General features: G+C 37.3%; 1 protein-coding gene across 12 annotated transcripts in view; it reads left to right on the top strand.

The window, feature by feature from the left end:
• The window catches only part of CEP170 (centrosomal protein 170), a 127,472-nt gene that overhangs the window by 16,423 nt on the left and 92,766 nt on the right, over nt 1–18,283 (top strand). For all 12 annotated transcript variants that reach the window (XM_070474373.1, XM_070474372.1, XM_070474371.1 and 9 more), the window contains exon 2: nt 17,019–17,164. In XM_070474373.1, coding sequence (XP_070330474.1) covers nt 17,060–17,164 — 105 coding nt within the window. In that variant the 5' untranslated portion in view covers nt 17,019–17,059. The remainder of the gene's footprint in view (nt 1–17,018; nt 17,165–18,283) is intronic.

The following is an 18,283-nucleotide window of genomic DNA, read 5'->3' as shown; positions in this document are numbered from 1 at the left end:
GTTTCTCTTAAGCATTTCCTGAGAGAAGAGGGATGGAGGAATACAGACTTTGCCTACCTTCAAAGAGCTCACCAACTAGAAACATAAGGTAATATTGCAATCTGGAGAACATAATCATATAATAATATTGCAGATATCAGTAATGCTATAAGTTATAGTTTAAATGATAGCATGGTAGATGTTTGAACTAAGCTTTGTAGGGCTGTAAAGTGTATTATCCACCATGGGGAAAGACTTCTAGGCAGCATCTGTTAATACTACTCTTTATCATACTGTGAGATATCTTAAATGCTGAAATTAAGAAGCACAGAAAGTAGAGACTAATACAGTTTTGTATTATGTGTAGTCTGCAACATATCTAAGATTGTAGGCTTCTTAATTAAGTTATTCCAGTGTTAGAAATTGATGCTATGGAAGTTTGGAGTTATATTTTAGTTATATTGTTAATCACTTTAAATGAAGCAAGAAAATGTGTTCATTTCTCAATAATAGGCTTTAATATTTTGTAATTCTCAAGTTACTTTGTTTTTTTTTTTTTTACATTTTATGGTTAAAGCTCTTACCTCTTCTCATACCCAAAACACACACGCACATAAATATATATTTAAGAGTTTTGTTGATTTTCTTTTTTAGAATTATGTATAAAACTCTCAGGACCCTGAATCTGTTTAGCTTATTAAATCTAAACCTAAGCCATGCGCATGTTAATTATATGTTCATGGCTAATGGGTGAGCATACTCTGTATGGTCTAATCTCTGAAACTATATTAGTAAGTTTCTGAGCTAATATTTTAATCTCTTAAATTCCTCTTTAGATAAAATAAAATTCTTCCAGTTTACCAGATAATATGTATTAATGCCCTGGATGTATCAGATTCTTTTCTTTTTAACTCAAAGAATTTATCGTGAAAGGATTTTGCATGTTGTCAAGTAGTTTTTTTGCATCAATCGGCATAATTAGTTAACTGATGCATTTCTGATGACTTTTTCTTTCATTTTAGTATTAAATTCTATTACCTTGATTCATCTTTATATGTTGACCCATCTTTTAATTCCAGGAATAAATCCCATGTAGCCCTGCAATATAATTTTTTTTAATATTCTAGTGAATTCGATTTGCCAGTATTTTGTTGAAGATTGTTACATCAAATAATATATAAGTGTGGTTTTCTTTTCTTGTAGTTACTATGTCTACCTTTGGCATCATAGTGCTGCAGCCTCGTGGAATGGATTAGGATGTCTTTCCTCTTCAATTTTTGGAAGAGTTTGTAAAGAATTAGTGTTAATTCTTTTTTGTAAATTGAGGTATAGTTGATTTGTGCTAAGTTGCTTCAGTTGTGTCCAACTCTGTGGGACCCCATGGACTGTAGCCCACCAGACTCCTCTGTTCATGGCATTCTCCAGGCAAGGATGCTGGCGCGGGTCGCCATGCCCTCCTCCAGGGGATCTTCCTGGAGTAGTTGATTTACAGTTAGTTTCAGGTGTACAACATAATCATTAAAAATTTTTGTAGATTATTCTTTATTTTGTATAATATTCCTGATGTGTGCAATACATCCTTGAGACATGTTTATATTATATGTAGTAGTTCATACCTCTTAATCCCCTCCCCATTTCCTGCCCTGCCCTCTTTCCTCCCTCTCACTGGGAACCACTATATCTGCAAATCTCTTTTTTGTTATATTCACTAGTTTGTTTTATATTTAGATTATACATATATGTGATATCATTCAGTATGCAGATGTCTTTCATGGACTTATTTCACTTAGCATAATATCTTCTAGGTCCATCCATGTTGTTGAAAATGGCAAAATTTTATTCTTTGTAATAGCTCAAGTAGTATTTCATTTATATCCCACATCTTTATTCATTCATCTCTTGATGGATGGACTCTTAGATTACTTCCATATCTCAAGCACTATAAGCTCTGAACATTGAGGTATATATTTAATATATCTTTGAATTAGTGTTTTTGTTTTCTTCTGATATATACCCAGGAATGGGATTGCTGGATCCTATGGTAGTTCTATTTTGAGTTTTTTGAGGAACTTGCATACTGTTTTACCAAGTAAAACAGTTCCCTTTTCTCAACGTCTTTGTTGAGTTCCCTTTTCTTAACATCTTTGCCAGCATTTGCTATTTGTGGTCTTTGATAAGAACTGTTCTTTTTTTGCGTGTGTGGCTTGGGATCTTAGTTCCCCAGCCAGGGATCAAACCTGTGCCCACTGCATTGGAAGCATGGAGTCTTAACCTGTGGACCACCAGGAAAGTCCCCTGATGATAGCCTGGTGTGAGGCTGACAGGTATGAGGTATCCTATTGTGGTTGCACTTTCCTTTTTTTTGGTGGTTAGCTGTGTTCAGCATCTTTTCATGTTCCTGTTGATGTTGCATGAAATCTTAGTGTTTTTGCCTTTTATCTCATAATTTGGGTATTGTATTAAACCTTTATCATGTACATAATTTGCAAATATCTCATCCCATTCAGTAGGCTGCCTTTTCTTTTTGTTGATAGCTTTCTTCATAGTGCAACAATGTTTTAGTTTGATGTAGTCACACTTGTTTATTTTTTTGTTTTGCTTCCCTTACTTGAGGAGAAATATCCAAAAAGACATTGCTAAGTCCATGTCACAGTGTACTATGTCTGTTTTCTAGGGGTTTTATGGCTTCAGTCTTTACGTTTAAGTTTTTAATCCATTTGCAGTTTATTTTTGTATATGATGTGAGAGAGTAGTCCAATTTGAGTCCTTTGCATGTAGCCATCCAGGTTATCAACATCATTTATTAAAGAGGGTATTTTTCTCCAGTGTACATTCTTGCCTACTTTGTCATGGATTAATTCACCATATAAGCATGGGTTTATTTCTGGGCTCTTTATTCTGTTCCATTGATGTGTGTGTCTCTTGTTAGATCAGTGCCATACTGTTTTGATTACTGCAGCCTTATAGTATGATTTGAAAATGAGGACTGCCAGCTTTGTTCTTTATCAGTATTTTTTTGGGCTATTGAGTGTCTTTTGTATTTCCACACAATTTTTAGATTTGTTCTAGGTATTATTTGCTTTTGGCGGTGTGGACATTTAACATTTTAAGTATTAATTCTTACAATCCATGAACACAGCATGTCTTTCCATTTGTTTGTATCATTTTCAATTTCTTTCTTCTGTATTTTACAGTTTTCTGATTATCAGTCTTTCACCTCCTTAAATTTATTCCAAAGTACTTAATTCTTTTTGATACAATGAGAAATAAGATTGTTTTCTTAAATTTTCTTTCTGATCATTCATCATTGGTATATAGAAATGTTGCAGATTTCTATACACTAGTTTTGTATACTGCAGTTTCACCAAATTCTTTAATGAACTTTAGTAGTTTTCTGCTGACATCTTTAGGATTTTCTGTGTGTAGTGTCGTTTTGTTTGCAAACAATGACAGTTTTACTTCTTCCCTTCTGGTTTGTATTCCTTGTATTTCTTTTTCTTCTCTGATGGCTGTGGCTAAGACTTCCAGTTGTTAGGTAAAAGTGGTGAGAGTGGGAATCCTTGTATTATTCCTGATCTTAAAGGAAATGCATTCTGCTTTTCTCCATTGAGTATGATGTTAGCTGTAGGTTTATCATATATGGCCTTTATTATGATGAGGAATTTTCCTTCTGTGCCCACCTCCTGAAGGGCCTTTATCATAAATAATTATCAGATATTGAAAAGTCCTTGCATCCCTGGAGTAAATCCCATTTAATCATGGTGTGTAATCTTTTTGATATATTGTTGAATTTGGTTTCCTACTAACTTGTTTAAAAGTTTTGCATCCTGGTTCATCAGTGATACTGGCCTGCAGTTTTCTTTTTTTGTGTTGTCTTTGTCTAGTTTTGCTGCTGGGGTGATGTGGCTTCATAAAATCAGTTTGGAAGAGCTCCTTCCTCTGCACTCTTTTGGAATAGTTTAAGAATAAGTTAACTCTCCTCTAAATATTTGTTAGAATTCACCTGTGAAGCTATCTGGGCCTGAACTTTTGTTTGTTTGCTTGTTTGTTTAAATTACTGATCATTTTCATCTAGTAATTGTTCCATTAAGGTTTTCTGTTTCTTCCCAGTTCTTTATTGAGACAATTGTGTATTTCTGGGAATTTGTCCATTTCTTCTGAGTTGTCCATTTTATTGGCATAATATTGTTCATAGTAATCTCTTACAATTCTTTGAGTTTCTGCAGTATTGATTGTAACTTCTTTTTCATTTCTGATTTTATGATTCTTGCCCTCTTTTATCTTGATGAGTCTGGCTATAGGTTTATCAATTTGTTTATCTTTTCAAAGAACTAGCTTTTAGTTTCATTGATCTTTTTTTTTTTTTCTAGTCTCCATTTAATTCTGCTCTGATCTTTATGATTTCTCTTCTTCTAACTTTGGGTTTTGTTTTGCTGGTTTTTTTTTTTTTTTCATAGTTCCTTTAGGCATAACGTTAGGTTTTTTGAGATCTTTTGTGTTTCCTGAGGTAAACTTGTATCACTATAAATTTCCATCTTTGAACTGCTTTTGCTGCTACCCAAAGACTTTGGATCATTGTGTTTTCATTTTCACTGTCTACAGGTATTTTGGGGTGTCTTCTTTAATTTTTTCAGTGATCGATTGGTTGTTTAGTAGCATTTTGTTAAACCTCCATCAATTTGAGTTTTGTGTATTTTTTCCCCTTGTAGTTGATTCCTAATACGATATTGTTTTGGTGGAAAAGTTGCTTATGATTTCAGTTTCCTCAGATTTATTGAGTCTTGTTTTGTGGCCTAGCATGTGATCTGTCCTGAAGTATATTCCATATATGCTTGAAAAGAATGTGTATTCTGCAGCCTTTGGATGGGGTGTTTTATATGTTGCTATTAAGTTCATCCAGTCTAATTTATCATTTAAGGTTAATGTCTCCTTATTGATTTGTTGAGTGAATGACTGTTCATTGATGTAAATGGAGTGATTAGTAAAACATTAGAAAATGTAAAAAAGAAACACAGCTGAAGAATATATAACTGGAAATTTAAAATCCATTAGAAGGAATCGGCAGTAGGTTATATGATACAGAGGAATAGTGAGCAAACTGGCAGACAGAGTAGTGGCAGTCACACAAGATTAACAGAAAATAATTTAGATTTAAAATGAGGCTAGATTAAGAGACCACTGGCACAAAGTCAGGTGTAAAAACATTCACATTATAGGCTTCTTAGAAGGAGAAGAGAGAAAAGGACAGAATATTTTTGAAGATACAGTAGCAGAAAACTTCCCTAACCTGGGAAATGAAGCAGACATCTAGGTCCAGGACATACAGAGTGTCCCATAGAGGATCACCCAAAGTGGACTACATCAATATATATTCTAATTAAAATAGCAAAAATAAAAAATAAAGAGAATATTAAAAGCAGCAAGGGATCAACAACAGTTACATACAAGGAACTGAGCTTCTGCAGGTGAGAAGAAAGTGACACAATATATTTAAAGGTATGAAAGGGAAAAATCTACAACTAAGAAAAATCTACCAGACAAGATTCTCATTGAGATTTGATAGATCAAAATTTTACAAACAAGCAAAAGCTAAAAGAATTCAGCACCACCAAATCAGCTTTTCAAGAATGATAAGTGATTCCTTTAAGCAAAAAAGAAAAGGCCACAGCTGGAAATAGTAGTCTTTATTGTCTTCTTCCTTCAGTTAGCTTTGGTTTTGGTTTCCTTAAAGTGTGCACTTAGATTATTGATTTGAGATCTTTTTTTTTCTTTTTTTTTTTTTTCTTTTTACATGGTTACAGCTATAACTGTATTGTAACTTTCCCTATGAGGACTAGTTTTGAACAAATATTATTAGCTTTTTATTCTGTGTTGTCTTCATTTGCTTTTTCTTTTAAATTCTTTTATGATTGCTTCTTTTACTACTCATTGTCAAAGTGTGTTGTTTAATTTTTACATATTGAGAATTTTCCAGTGTTCCTTCTGTTACTGATGAATGATTCCATTCGACTGTGATTAGAAAAGTTGTTTCGTACATTTTCCATCTTTTTAAATTCATTAAGACTTGTTTTACTCCTAACATTATGTCATGAACATGTTCTTCAAGTGCTTGAGAAAAACATGAATCTGAGTGAAGTGTTACACCAGATTGGTTTCTAGTGTTGTAAAATCCTCTCTTATTGATCTCCTAGTTGTTTTTCGTAGTTGAAAGTGCAGTACTGAAGCCTTCAACTTTTATTGTTCTGCTGTCTATTTTTTCTTTTAATGTTATCTGTTTTTGCTTCAGATATTTCAGTGTTCTGTTGTTAGGTGTGTATGTTTGCAGTTTTTATATCCTCTTGATGTATTGAACCTTTTATCAATATATAATGTTCTTTGCTAATGACCAGTGTGTTCTCTTGGCAAAACTCTATTAGCCTTTGCCCTGCTTCTTTCCGTACTCCAAGGCCAAATTTGCCTGTTACTCCAGGTGTTTCTTGACTTTCTACTTTTGCATTCTAGTCTCCTATATGAAAAGGGCATCTTTTTTGGGTGTTAGTTCTAAAAGGTCATGTAGGTCTTCATAGAACTGTTCAATTTCACCTTCTTCAGCGTTACTGGTTGGGACATAGGCTTGGATTACCATGATATTGAATGGTTTGCCTTGGAAACGAACAGAGATCATTCTGTCATTTTTGAGATTGCATCCAAATACTGCATTTCAGACTCTTTTGTTGACCATGGTGGCTACTCCATTTCTTCTAAGGGATTCCTGCCCACAGTAGTAGATATAATGGTCATCTGAGTTAAATTCACCCATTCCAGTCCATTTTAGTTTGCTGATTCCTAGAGTGTCGACATTCACTCTTGTAATCTGCTGTTTGACCACTTCCAATTTGCCTTGATTCATGGACCTAACATTCTAGGTTCCTATGCAGTATTGCTCTTTACAGCATCAGATCTTGCTTCTATCACCAGTCCCATTCACAACTGGGTATTGTTTTTGCTTTGGCTCCATCCCTTCATTCTTTCTGGAGTTATTTCTCCACTGCTGTCCAATAGCATATTGGGCACCTACCGACCTAGGGAGTTCATCTTTCAGTATCCTATCATTTTGCCTTTTCATACTGTTCATGGGGTTCTCAAGGCAAGAAAGTGAAGTGGTTTGCCTTTCCCTTCTCCAGTGGCCCACATTCTGTCAGACCTCTCCACCATGACCCGTCCATCTTGGGTGGCCCCACACGGCATGGCTCAGTTTCACTGAGTTAGACAAGGCTGTGGTCCTGTGATCAGATTGGCTAGTTTTCTGTGATTGTGGTTTCCGTGTGTCTGCCCTCTGATGCTCTCTCGCAACACCTGCCGTCTTACTTGGGTTTCTCTTACCTTGGATGTAGGGTATCTCTTCACGGCTGCTCCAGCAAAGCACAGCCGCTGCTCCTTACCTTGGACGAGGGGTATCTTCTCACGGCCGCCCCTCCTGACCTTGAACGTGGAGTAGCTCCTCTTGGCCCTACTGCGCCCACACAGCCACCATTCCTTGGACGTGGGGTTGCTCCTCTCGGCTGCCACCCCTGACCTTGGACGTGGGGTGGCTTATCTCAGCCGCAGCCCCTGACCAGTGGTCATGTATGGGTGTGAGAGTTGGACTGTGAAGAAAGCTGAGTGCCAAAGAATTGATGCTTTTGAACTGTGGTGTTGGAGAAGACTCTTCAGAGTCCCTTGGACTGCCAAGGAGATCCAACCAGTCCATCCTAAAGGAGATCAGTTCTGGGTGTTCATTGGAAGGACTGATGCTGAAGCTGAAACTCCAATACTTTGGCCACCTCATGCAGAGAGTTGACTCATTGGAAAAGACCCTGATGCTGGGAGTGGTTGGGGGCAGGAGGAGAAGGGGATGACAGAGGATGAGATGGCTGGATGTCATCACTGACTCGATGGACCTGAGTTTGGATAAACTCTGGGAGGTGGTGATGGACAGGGAGACCTGGCGTGCTACAATTCAGGGGGTTGCAAAGAGTTGGACACAACTGAGCGACTGAACTGAACTGAATGTTCTTTGCCTTTCATAAGCTTTTTTGAACTAAAGTCTTCTTTATCTGACATTGACATAGCCATCTCAACTTTGTTTTGATTACTGTTTGCATGGAATTTCTTTTATTGTGTGTTCTTTACATTGGCAGATTCTCTCATAGATGGCATGAAGATGACCCTTTTATATTACCCAATTTACCATTTTCTTCATTTTATTAGGAAAATTTAATACAAAGGTTTTATTAGGAAGCACTTTGAAATACATAGGTGTTTGAAGTTTTCCTTAGAGTAGCTTACCAAGAATATTTTTAGCCATTTCATTTAAGAGTATGGAAATACATTAGCATATCATATGTTGTTTGATGAACTGTTATACTCATTTGTCTAGGGTTTGTCTGGAGACTTATCCAGAGTTAGATTAACATAATCATGGAGAGTTTTCCCTCTTACTTTTTAGCTTCTATTGAATCACAGTTGGTACTTGTAATTTTAATAGTACCTGACTTGAAATCTGAACTCAGTGCATTTAGAATGAAATGACCAAACTACAGATATGAACAGATATTATCATTGAAAATTCACTTCTTTTAAGAGTAGCTCAATTTCTCGAGTCAATCTGTAGTTCAGTGTTATTTCAAAATTGTATGCTAAAAGAAACAGTTTTCAAGAAGTATTTTGAATAGGACCCCTGGAATTTTCTCATTTCTTCCCAGTCTCACTAACACAGAGAAGGAGAGGAAGAGAAGTTGAGAAAGTTTTGGAAGAGGGGAAACTGTGGGAGGAAGAACTAAATAAATAAATTCTGTTAGAATCTTGGAAGGGCTTGGGAATGTGACATAGCTTGTATCTTAGTAGGCAGGGCAGACTGAAAACAAGGAAATTAGTTGAAAGTTCATATAAAAAACTATCAGGTCTCATTGCCCAAACTCCCATTCTCACAGATGAGAGGTTTATTATCAGAAGATAGTAAATCAGAGAGACTCCAAACATGTGATCATCAAGCTTATTCAAAGGTAGGGTAAAGTGCTATGCTTAACCAAGGAGATAACATAGACACTCTTCACGCAGAATGGTGATTCTTCCCAATCATTTGTCTTGACTTGACTTCCACAACATCATCAGTGTGTTTTTGCCCACTATGAGGAGGAGATTGAATGATTCTCCTGAGGGTAAACTGAACTGTTCCAGATGATGGAAAAGTAAACTGTAGATGTTGACCCTTTCCACCTGAAAAAGTGAGCTTACATCTTCTTCTATTTCTGGATTCTCTCATTTTAGTATTTTTTGTTAATATAAGCTCCCTTTACCTACAGTTTGTAGTTCTGTAATACATCACAGCCTTAGGTTTAATTATACAAATAAATGTTACCATTCTGAGATGAAGAAACTGGGGCACAGGGAACAATTTCAACAAAAATTTCATTTGTGTATTTTTAGAAATAAGTGTATTGGATTGTCATTCTACTGTTGAAAGACCTTCTATTTCAGTAAATTATACTCATCTTTTGTGCATTATAGTCAGTCTGCAAATCTCTCAATGATTCAAAACAACAGTAATTTTATTATTGTTCTATATCTGTTGTTAGTAGTTGAATGACGTTCTTGAGGGCATGCTTCAAGTTCTGTGTTAGATCTGTATCTGTTCTACCAGTAGGCTAGCCAGGGCATGTTCTTTTTATGGTGAAGGCAGAGGTACAAGAGATCAAACCCAGTTGCCCAAGCATTTAATCTCCATTTGCATCACAACTATTAACATCACCCCATTGGCCAAAACAAGTCATGAAGCATAGCCCAGAGTTATATAGGGGAAAATTATACCCCCCACTGAAGCAGTGCACCTCAGACTGGGACTTGAACCCACATTCTGGGACTCAGATTCTGGGGCAAAACCCTAATAAAAACTGGAACCCATGGTCATTCAATCAGAATCAGTCACCTTGCATCTGGACTTGCTGAGGCTCAGGTTCATTGTGTCTCAGCACACAAGTGATAGGCAAGAAGTAGTTTTATTAACATAAAGCACTCATGAGAGGTACAAGTGGGCAGGTGAGGAAGCTCTGCCCCGAGGATCAAGAAGACTATAATTTTATAATGAAAGGAACGTTAAAGAGAGGGGAAAGACTACCTTCTTCAAGAAGATATCAGGTTTACATCACCAGCACTTCCTTCATCTTGGGCAGGAGAGTGTCTGACCCTGTGAGGTCAACTAGGATTATCATAGTGTTTATTCAAATCAGTAGAAGGCTGGTGACATTTTTCTTTCACCTGATGGCCTGGGGCATATCTTGTGCTTTTATTTATGGCTACATAGTTAAGTAAGGCTGCTTCCTCCCATGATGTTCCAGTAGCTTTCTTGAGCAGTCGTTAACTTACAGTGGTCTCCTGAGTTTCCTAGGCTTCCCCCTCTGTCTGTCCTCCTTTGCTAGGACTTCCGTAAGTACCTGCGTGTCTGTCTTATTCTGTCCTCATCACAACCTTTAATTGGAGGAACTGCAAAGTCATAGAGCAAAGGTTATAGTTTATGGTTGTACTTGAGTATGTAAGGTCTGAGACTATAATCTTTGTGAAAGTCAGTGGCCCTCCATACTATTGAGTCTTTAGATTTCCAGTATGACTTAAAGACTGTGCTTTGAGCAAGAGTTTCAGGAAGTTTGATCAGTGATTAATTACATGGACTCTTCAGAATTGAAATATGTATGAATTAAAGGTTGTGGTATTTTTCATTTTAAGAATAAGTTACAAGGCATTTTATATTGCCATAATTTTTCCCTAAAATGTTTAAGTGAGTAATTTTAGAGCATTGACATAAAAGATATGCAATGTATGATTATTGCTTAGTTGATGTGTTTTGTTAATGGGTGGGACTGATGATGGGTCTGGCTGATACCAGACCACCATACCTGCCTCCTGAGAAATATGTATGCAGGTCAAGCATCAACAGTTAAAACCAGACATGGAACAATGGACTAGTTCAAAATTGGTAAAGGAGTATATCAAGGCTTATTGTCACTCTGCTTATTTAACTTAAATGCAGAGTATATCATGAGAAATGCCAGACTGTATGAGAGGCACAAGATGGAATCAAGATAGCTGGGAGAAATATCAATAACCTCAGATGTGCAGATGACACCACCCTTATGGTAGAAAGTGAAGAGGAACTAAAAAGCCTCTTGATGAAAGTGAAAGAGGAGAGTGACAAAGCTGGCTTAAAACTCAACATTCAAAAAAATTGAAGATCATGGCACCTGGTCCCATCACTTCATGGCAAATAGATGGAAAAACAATGGAAACAGGAGAGACTTTATTTTACTGGGCTCCAAAATCACTGCACATGGTGACTGCAACTATGAAATGAAAAGATGCTTGCTCCTTGAAAGAAAAACTATGATCAATGTAAACAACATATTAAAAAGCAGAGACATTACTTTGCCAACAAAGGTCTGTCTAGTCAAAGCTATGGTTTTTCCAGTAGTCATGTATGGATGATAGAGTTGGATTGTAAAGAAAGTGAGCACTGAAGAATTGATGCTTTTGAACTGTGATCTTGGAGAAGGCTCTTGAGAGTCCCTTGGATTGCAAGATCAAACCAGTCATCCTAATGGAAATCAGTCCTGAATATTCATTGAAAGGACTGATGCTGAAACTGAAACTCCCAATACTTTGGCCACCTGATGTGAAGAACTGACTCTTTGGAAAAGACCCTGCTGCTGGGAAGGATTGAAGGCAGGAGGAGAAGGGGACGACAGAGGATGAGATGGTTTATGGCATCACCGACTTGATGGACATGAGTTTGAGTAAGCTCTGGGAGTTGGTGATGGATAGGAAAGCCTGGCATGCTGCAGTCAATGGGGTCACAAAGAGTCAGACATGACTGAGCAACTGAACTGAACTGAACTGATCACATCCATACACAACTCCTCTAGTGTGTATAAAAACCATGGTATAAAACTATGGTATAAAAAAACCATAGATTTGATTATACGGACTTCTGTCAGCAAAGTAATGTCTCTGCTTTTTAATACACTATCTAGGTTTGTCGTAGCTTTTCTTCCAAGGAGTAAGCATCTTTTAATTTCATGGCTGCAGTCACTGTGCGCAGTGATTTTGGAGCCCAAGAAAGAAGTCTGTCACTGTTTCCATTGGTTCCCCACCTGTTTGCCATGAATTGATGGAACCAGATGCCATGATCTTTTTTTTTGAACATTGAGTTTTAAGCCAGCTTTTTCACTCTTTCCTTTCACCTTTACCAAGAGGCTCTTTAGTTCCTTTTTACTTTCTGCCATAAGGGTGGTGTCATCTGCATATCTGACATTATTGATATTTCTCCTGGTAGTCTTATTTCCAGCTTGTGCTCTATTCAGCCTGGCATTATGCATGATGTACTCTGCATATAAGTTAAATAAGCAAGGTAACAATATACACCCTGCTTGAAGTACTTGTTCCCAATTTTGAACCAGCCCATTGATCCATGTCCAGTTCTAACTGTTGGTTCTTGACCTGCATACGTATTTCTCAGGAGGCAGTTTAGATGGCCTGGTATTCCCCTCTCTACGAATTTTCCATAGTTTATTGTGATCCACACAGCCAAAGTCTTTCGCATAGTCAGTGAAGCAGAAGTAGCTGTTTTTCTGGAATTCCCTTGCTTTTTCTATGACCCAGTGGATGCTGGCAATTTGATCGCTGGTTCCTCTGCCTTTTCTAAATCCAGCTTGTACATCTGGAAGTTCTTTTCACATTCTGTTGAAGCCTGGCTTGAAGGGTTTTGAGTGTTACCTTGCTGGCATGTGAAATGAGCATGATTGTGCGGTATTTGGACATTCTTTGGCATTACCCTTCTTTGGGATTGAAATGAAAACTGACCTTTTCCAGTCCTGTGACCACTGCTGAGTTTTTTAAGATTTATATAAAATTTTATTTTATATAGTTATGTACTGACTTGGGCTTCCCTGGTGGCTCAGCTTCCCTCAGGGCTTCCCTGCCTGATTCTCAGGCAATAGAGAATCCACCTGCAATTCAGGAGACCCAGGTTCAATCCCTGGGTTGGGAACATCCCCTAGAGAAGGGAATGGTGACCCACTCCAGTATTCTTGCCCTGGAAATCCCATGGACCAAGGAGCCTGGTGGGCTACAGTCTATGGGGTCACAAGAGTTGGACACGACTTAGCGACCAACACTTGACATATGAAATGCTAAAAACCATTTTGACAGAAAGTAGACAGATGAATGCTTCCTTTGCTGGCTCAGTGGTAAGGAACCTGCTTGCCAGTGCAGGAGATGCAGGTGTGACCCCTGGATCAGCAAGATCCCCGGAGAAGGAAATGACAACCCACTCTGGTATTCTTCCCTGGGAAATCCCGTGGACAGAGGGTCCTGAGGGCTACAGTTCATGGAGTCACAAAGAGTTGGACACAACTTGACAGCTGAGCTTGCACACATGCAGACAGATGAGTAGAAGACTAACAGCAACATCTGCATCGAGGAGTTAGGTGAATGGAAGATTTAAGAATCCACATAAATTGACCATATTAATTTAATAAACTCAAAAGAGAATAGGACTTAATTGTTTTCACTTTACAGAAAATTATTTGCTTATTTTGATGAAATGCATTGTTTCATGTATGTGTAGACAACATACACATACATGTATTTGTAGACAACGTGTAGGTAACATACAGGGTTTTTACTTTAACATAAAAGTCCACATTTTAAAGGGTTTTCTTTTAATATATAGATGTGTTTCTTATTGCAGAATGTTTCATTTCACTGTTTTGTGGTATAAAGTGAAAGTGAAAGTCACTCAGTTGTGTCCCAACTCTGTGACCCCATGGACTGTACAGTCCATGAACTCTCCAGGTCAGAACACCGGAGTGGGTAGCCTTTCCCTTCTCCAGGGGATCTTCCCAACCCAGGGATCGAACCCAGGTCTTCTGCATTGTAGGGGGATTCTTTACCAGCTGAGCCACAAGGTTTACTGCTAATTAAATCGTAAGAGAATGTATCATTTCACGGGAAAAATATTTATAAGTAGTAGTCTTTGATGCATAAGAAAAAAGCTGTCGTGTAGACACTATCCTTGTTTCCATTTTACACAAGAGGAAACTAAAGGACCCAGGGTAAGTAACTTGCCCAGGGTCATGCAGAAATAACTGTAGAACCAGGAGTGTCTGACTCTTAAGTTAATGCTCTTAATGACATAGTCACATCCTCTAAGACAGTCCTTCTTGAAGTTCAGTCAACAGGCCTCTGGGAGTCCCTGAAACCATTGTAAGGGTCTCGAAGTCAAAACTGTTTTAATATTATCAAAACATCATTTGCCTTTTTTATTGTATGGACCTTTGAACTGATATGAAAAGCAGTGCTGGCTAAGGCTGCTGCTTCCTTAGTGAAGGCATTTTCATTCTACTATGCTAATAGCAGTCATATTCTTCAATGCCATGCACTTGAAAGTAAGGAAAAAGAGCCACTTTCACTAAAGAATGTCCTTGATAAGGTGTTCAAAAATATTAAGTCTAATAAATCTTGACCTTTGAATCACCATCTTTTTAATGTTCTGTATGAGTAAATGGAACTACACATAAAGCACTTTTTTCTGTATACCAAAGTACCACGGTTGTCTCAAGAAAAACTTTTGTGTTATTGTTTAAGTTGTGAGCTGAACTAGCCAGTTGTTTCATAGAACACTATTTTTACTTGAAATAATGACTGGCAGACAAATTATGGCTTTGCAGACTTGAGTATTTGGTAGACAGTATAAACCTGTCACTTCAAGGAAAAGAATTGACAGTGTTTTTTGACAGTAAAATTAGGCTTTCAAGAGAAAATTAGAATTTTAGGAACTTGATTCTGCTGCTTCACAACTGCCCAGAACTTTCTGATGAGATGAATGATGATATTAAATGAATGTGATATTTTTAAATAGTACAGTAGAATGTATCATCACTTGGAAGATGTGTAACTTTGGGAACCAGTGTTTTTCAAGTGATCAATGCATTAGGTTACAAAATCTCTTCAAAGCAGAAAATGGATTCTCATGTTAAACTGTATGGAAAGTTTCAGATTCTGTATTGTAAATAACATTCAAGAAATTACCACCTGGGAAGTTTTGGTGTAGTATCAAAGAAAATCGTCTTCAGTTATTTGGAAAGACTATTAAAATAAATTTACCATTTCCCACTAGTTATCTGGGAATAAGTATGAAGCAGGTTTTTAAATATTTTAAGTTAAACAGATTGAATGCAGAGTAGATATGAAAATCTTCTGTTAAATCAGACCTTAAAGATTTGATTTTAAAAAGTGTATAATGGTATTATTCTCACTAATTTTGGGGGAAGTCTAATTAGTCTTCATTAAAATGTTAGCTATTCTGTAAAATTGATTTATTAATAATTTTAAAATGAATTCATACTAGTTTCTCAGTTTTTATTTCTAATATCATAAATATTAATATATCTAATCCATGTAAACAAAATGTTCTTTAGCGTCTTCCCCCCCCCCCCCCCCGGGTATAGAAGAATGTCAAGGACAAAAAGTTTAGGAACTGCTGCTCTAGAAGAAATGAATGCAGAAAGTTGTTTTTCAGTCGCCATGGACTGCAGCACACCAGGCTCCTCTGTCCTCCACTGTCTCTTAAGAGTTTGCTCAAACTCAAGTCCATTGAGTCAGTGATGCTGTCTGATCATCTCATCCTCTGCCACCCCCTTCTCCTGTTGCCTTTAGTCTTTCCCAGCATCAGGGTCTTTTGCAAAGAGTTAGCCCTTTGCGTCAGGTGGCCAAAGTATTGGAATTTCAGCCTCAGCATCAGTCCTTCCAATGAATATTTAGAGTTGATTTCCTTTAGGATTGACTGGTTTGATCTCCTTGTAGTCCAAGGGACTCTAAAGAGTCTTCTCTAGCACCGCAATTCAAAACCATCAATTCTTTGTTGCTCAACCTTCTGTTCATGGTCCAGCTCTCACATCTATACATGATTACTGGAATAAACCATAGTTTTGACTATATGGACCTTTGTTGGCAAAGTGATGTCTCTGCTTGTTAATATGCTATCTAGGGCTTCCCTGGTGGCTCAGATGGTAAAAAATCTGCCTGAAGTACAGGAGACCTGGGTTTGATCCCTTCTGTGGAGGAGGGCAACCCACTTCAGTATTCTTGCCGGGAGAATCCCATGGACAGAGGAGCCTGGTGGCCTGCAGTCCACGGGGTTGCAAAGAGTTGGACATGACTGAGTGACTAAGCTCAGCACCGGTTTGTCATAGCTTTCCTTTCAAGGAGCAAGCGTCTTTGAATTTCATTGCCGTAGTCACTGTCCACAGTGATTTTGGAGCCCAAGAAAATAAAAGCCGTCACTGTTTCTACTTTTTCCCCTTCTGTTTGCCATGAAATGGTATTGGACCAGATGCCATCATCTTTGTTTTTTAATGTTAAGCTTCAAGCCCGCTTTTTCACTCTCCTCTTTCACCCTCATCAAGAGGCTTTTTGGTTCCTCTTCACTTTTTCCATTAGAGTGGTAAAAGTACAGTACATAAATTGCATACTTTTGAAAGAGCATTGAGGGGGTCTACACTGATAGTGAAGCAGTTTCTTTGTTGTCCCTTGTTAGCTCTTCATCAGTTATCAAATACATTGATTTGAATTGAGTCTGTCTTTCTCAAATCACTTGTAATTTAGACACTTATTTGTATAATATTGTAATATTGCTAGCATTTACTGAGGTTAACATGATACAAATGTGACCATTTACTTGAGAATTGTAGACCTTTATAAGCTATGCTCAAAACCTTTCAGATGTATGATAAATGTTATTAGTTGACTGCCTAGTTGACTAATGTCTTTTTTTTTTAATTGACCTTTTATTGGAGTTTGTGGACTTACTTCTGAGACTATGTTAGATATATTTTTTCCTGGGAACTGTGGATTGTCTTTTTATTTAGTCAGGTGTAAGTTCTATTCCAAGGTATACTTAGAGGGTTTGGTGAATAGATACTGAAATCGAAAATATCTCAATGTATGCTTTTCTAAATCTCTCTCTTCAGGATGACGTAGCTTTCCCAAGGACTTAGAAGCTAAACAGAAAATGAGCGTAACATCCTGGTTTTTGGTGAGCAGTGGAGGCACTCGCCACAGGCTGCCACGAGAAATGATTTTTGTTGGAAGAGATGACTGTGAGCTCATGTTGCAGGTAATTGCATCCACCTTCTATATCTACTCAAAGCCTGAAATTGTTATGAAGTATTTTTCTACTCCTTTGAACAGCAACACTACTTTGAACTTTGAACTTTCCAATTCTCCCTCTTTAAACTGTAGCTACTAGTTTAATTTTCTCCCTCTTGTACCATTTAAAAATAAGTTCTAAGTCTTGGAGATTTATATATTAAAAAATGAGAACTTTGAGTAGAGAAGTTTATTTTTAAGAAGTTTCACATTATGCACTTTTAAGACACAAGTAATTTTATCTCCATGGAAGTGTACTAATTCATAAAATTAGCATAGCATGAAGTAAAACTGAATTTTATTCATGGGTACTTGATTGATACTGGAATTAATCTGTTTCTTTTAGAGATGGTCATATTTTTTCATTATATCTTCTAGTAATTTGAGCATGCAGATTGTTTGTATTTAAAACTGAATTATTTTTAAAGGTGAGTGCATGCTTAGTCATGTCCCAACTCTTTGCAACCCCATAGACTGTAGCCCACCAGACTCTTCTGTCCATGGAAATTTTCCAGGCAAGAATACTGGAGTGGGTTGTCATTTCCTTTTCCAAGGGATCTTCCCAACACAGGAATCAAACCCAAGTCTCTTAGGTCTCCTGCCTTGGCAGGCAGATTCTTTACCACTGTGCCACCTGGGAAGCCTCATTTTAAAGCAATTAATTTTAAAACACACCTTTAAGATATTTTTGAGCAAAGTAATTAGCAAAAATGATCCCCAAGTTTTTGAGAACTTTGTTAATTTAATAGGTCCTTACAGTCTAGAATAAAGCCTTATCCAATTGCTATCCCTGCTTTTATTGATTAAAAACTATAAACAAGTGCTTAGAATAGAGATGTTTATTGTGTTAGCCCAGTGGTTCTCAATTGGGATGATCCTGCCTCCCCTAACTCTTCCAAAAGATATTTGCAATATTTGGAGACATTTTGATTGTCATGCATGGTGGAGGGTTGGAGGTGATTGCTACTGACATTCAGTAGACAAAGGTCAAGGGGCATTGCTAAACATCCTACAGTATATAAAATACTTCTTCATAACTTCTATGTTACCACCGAACACACACAACAAAAAATTATTTGCTCAAAAA

The sequence above is a fragment of the Odocoileus virginianus genome, chromosome 11 (genome assembly GCF_023699985.2).
Source record: "Odocoileus virginianus isolate 20LAN1187 ecotype Illinois chromosome 11, Ovbor_1.2, whole genome shotgun sequence".
Lineage (NCBI taxonomy): Eukaryota > Metazoa > Chordata > Mammalia > Artiodactyla > Cervidae > Odocoileus > Odocoileus virginianus.
This window is presented reverse-complemented; position numbering and strand designations above follow the sequence as displayed.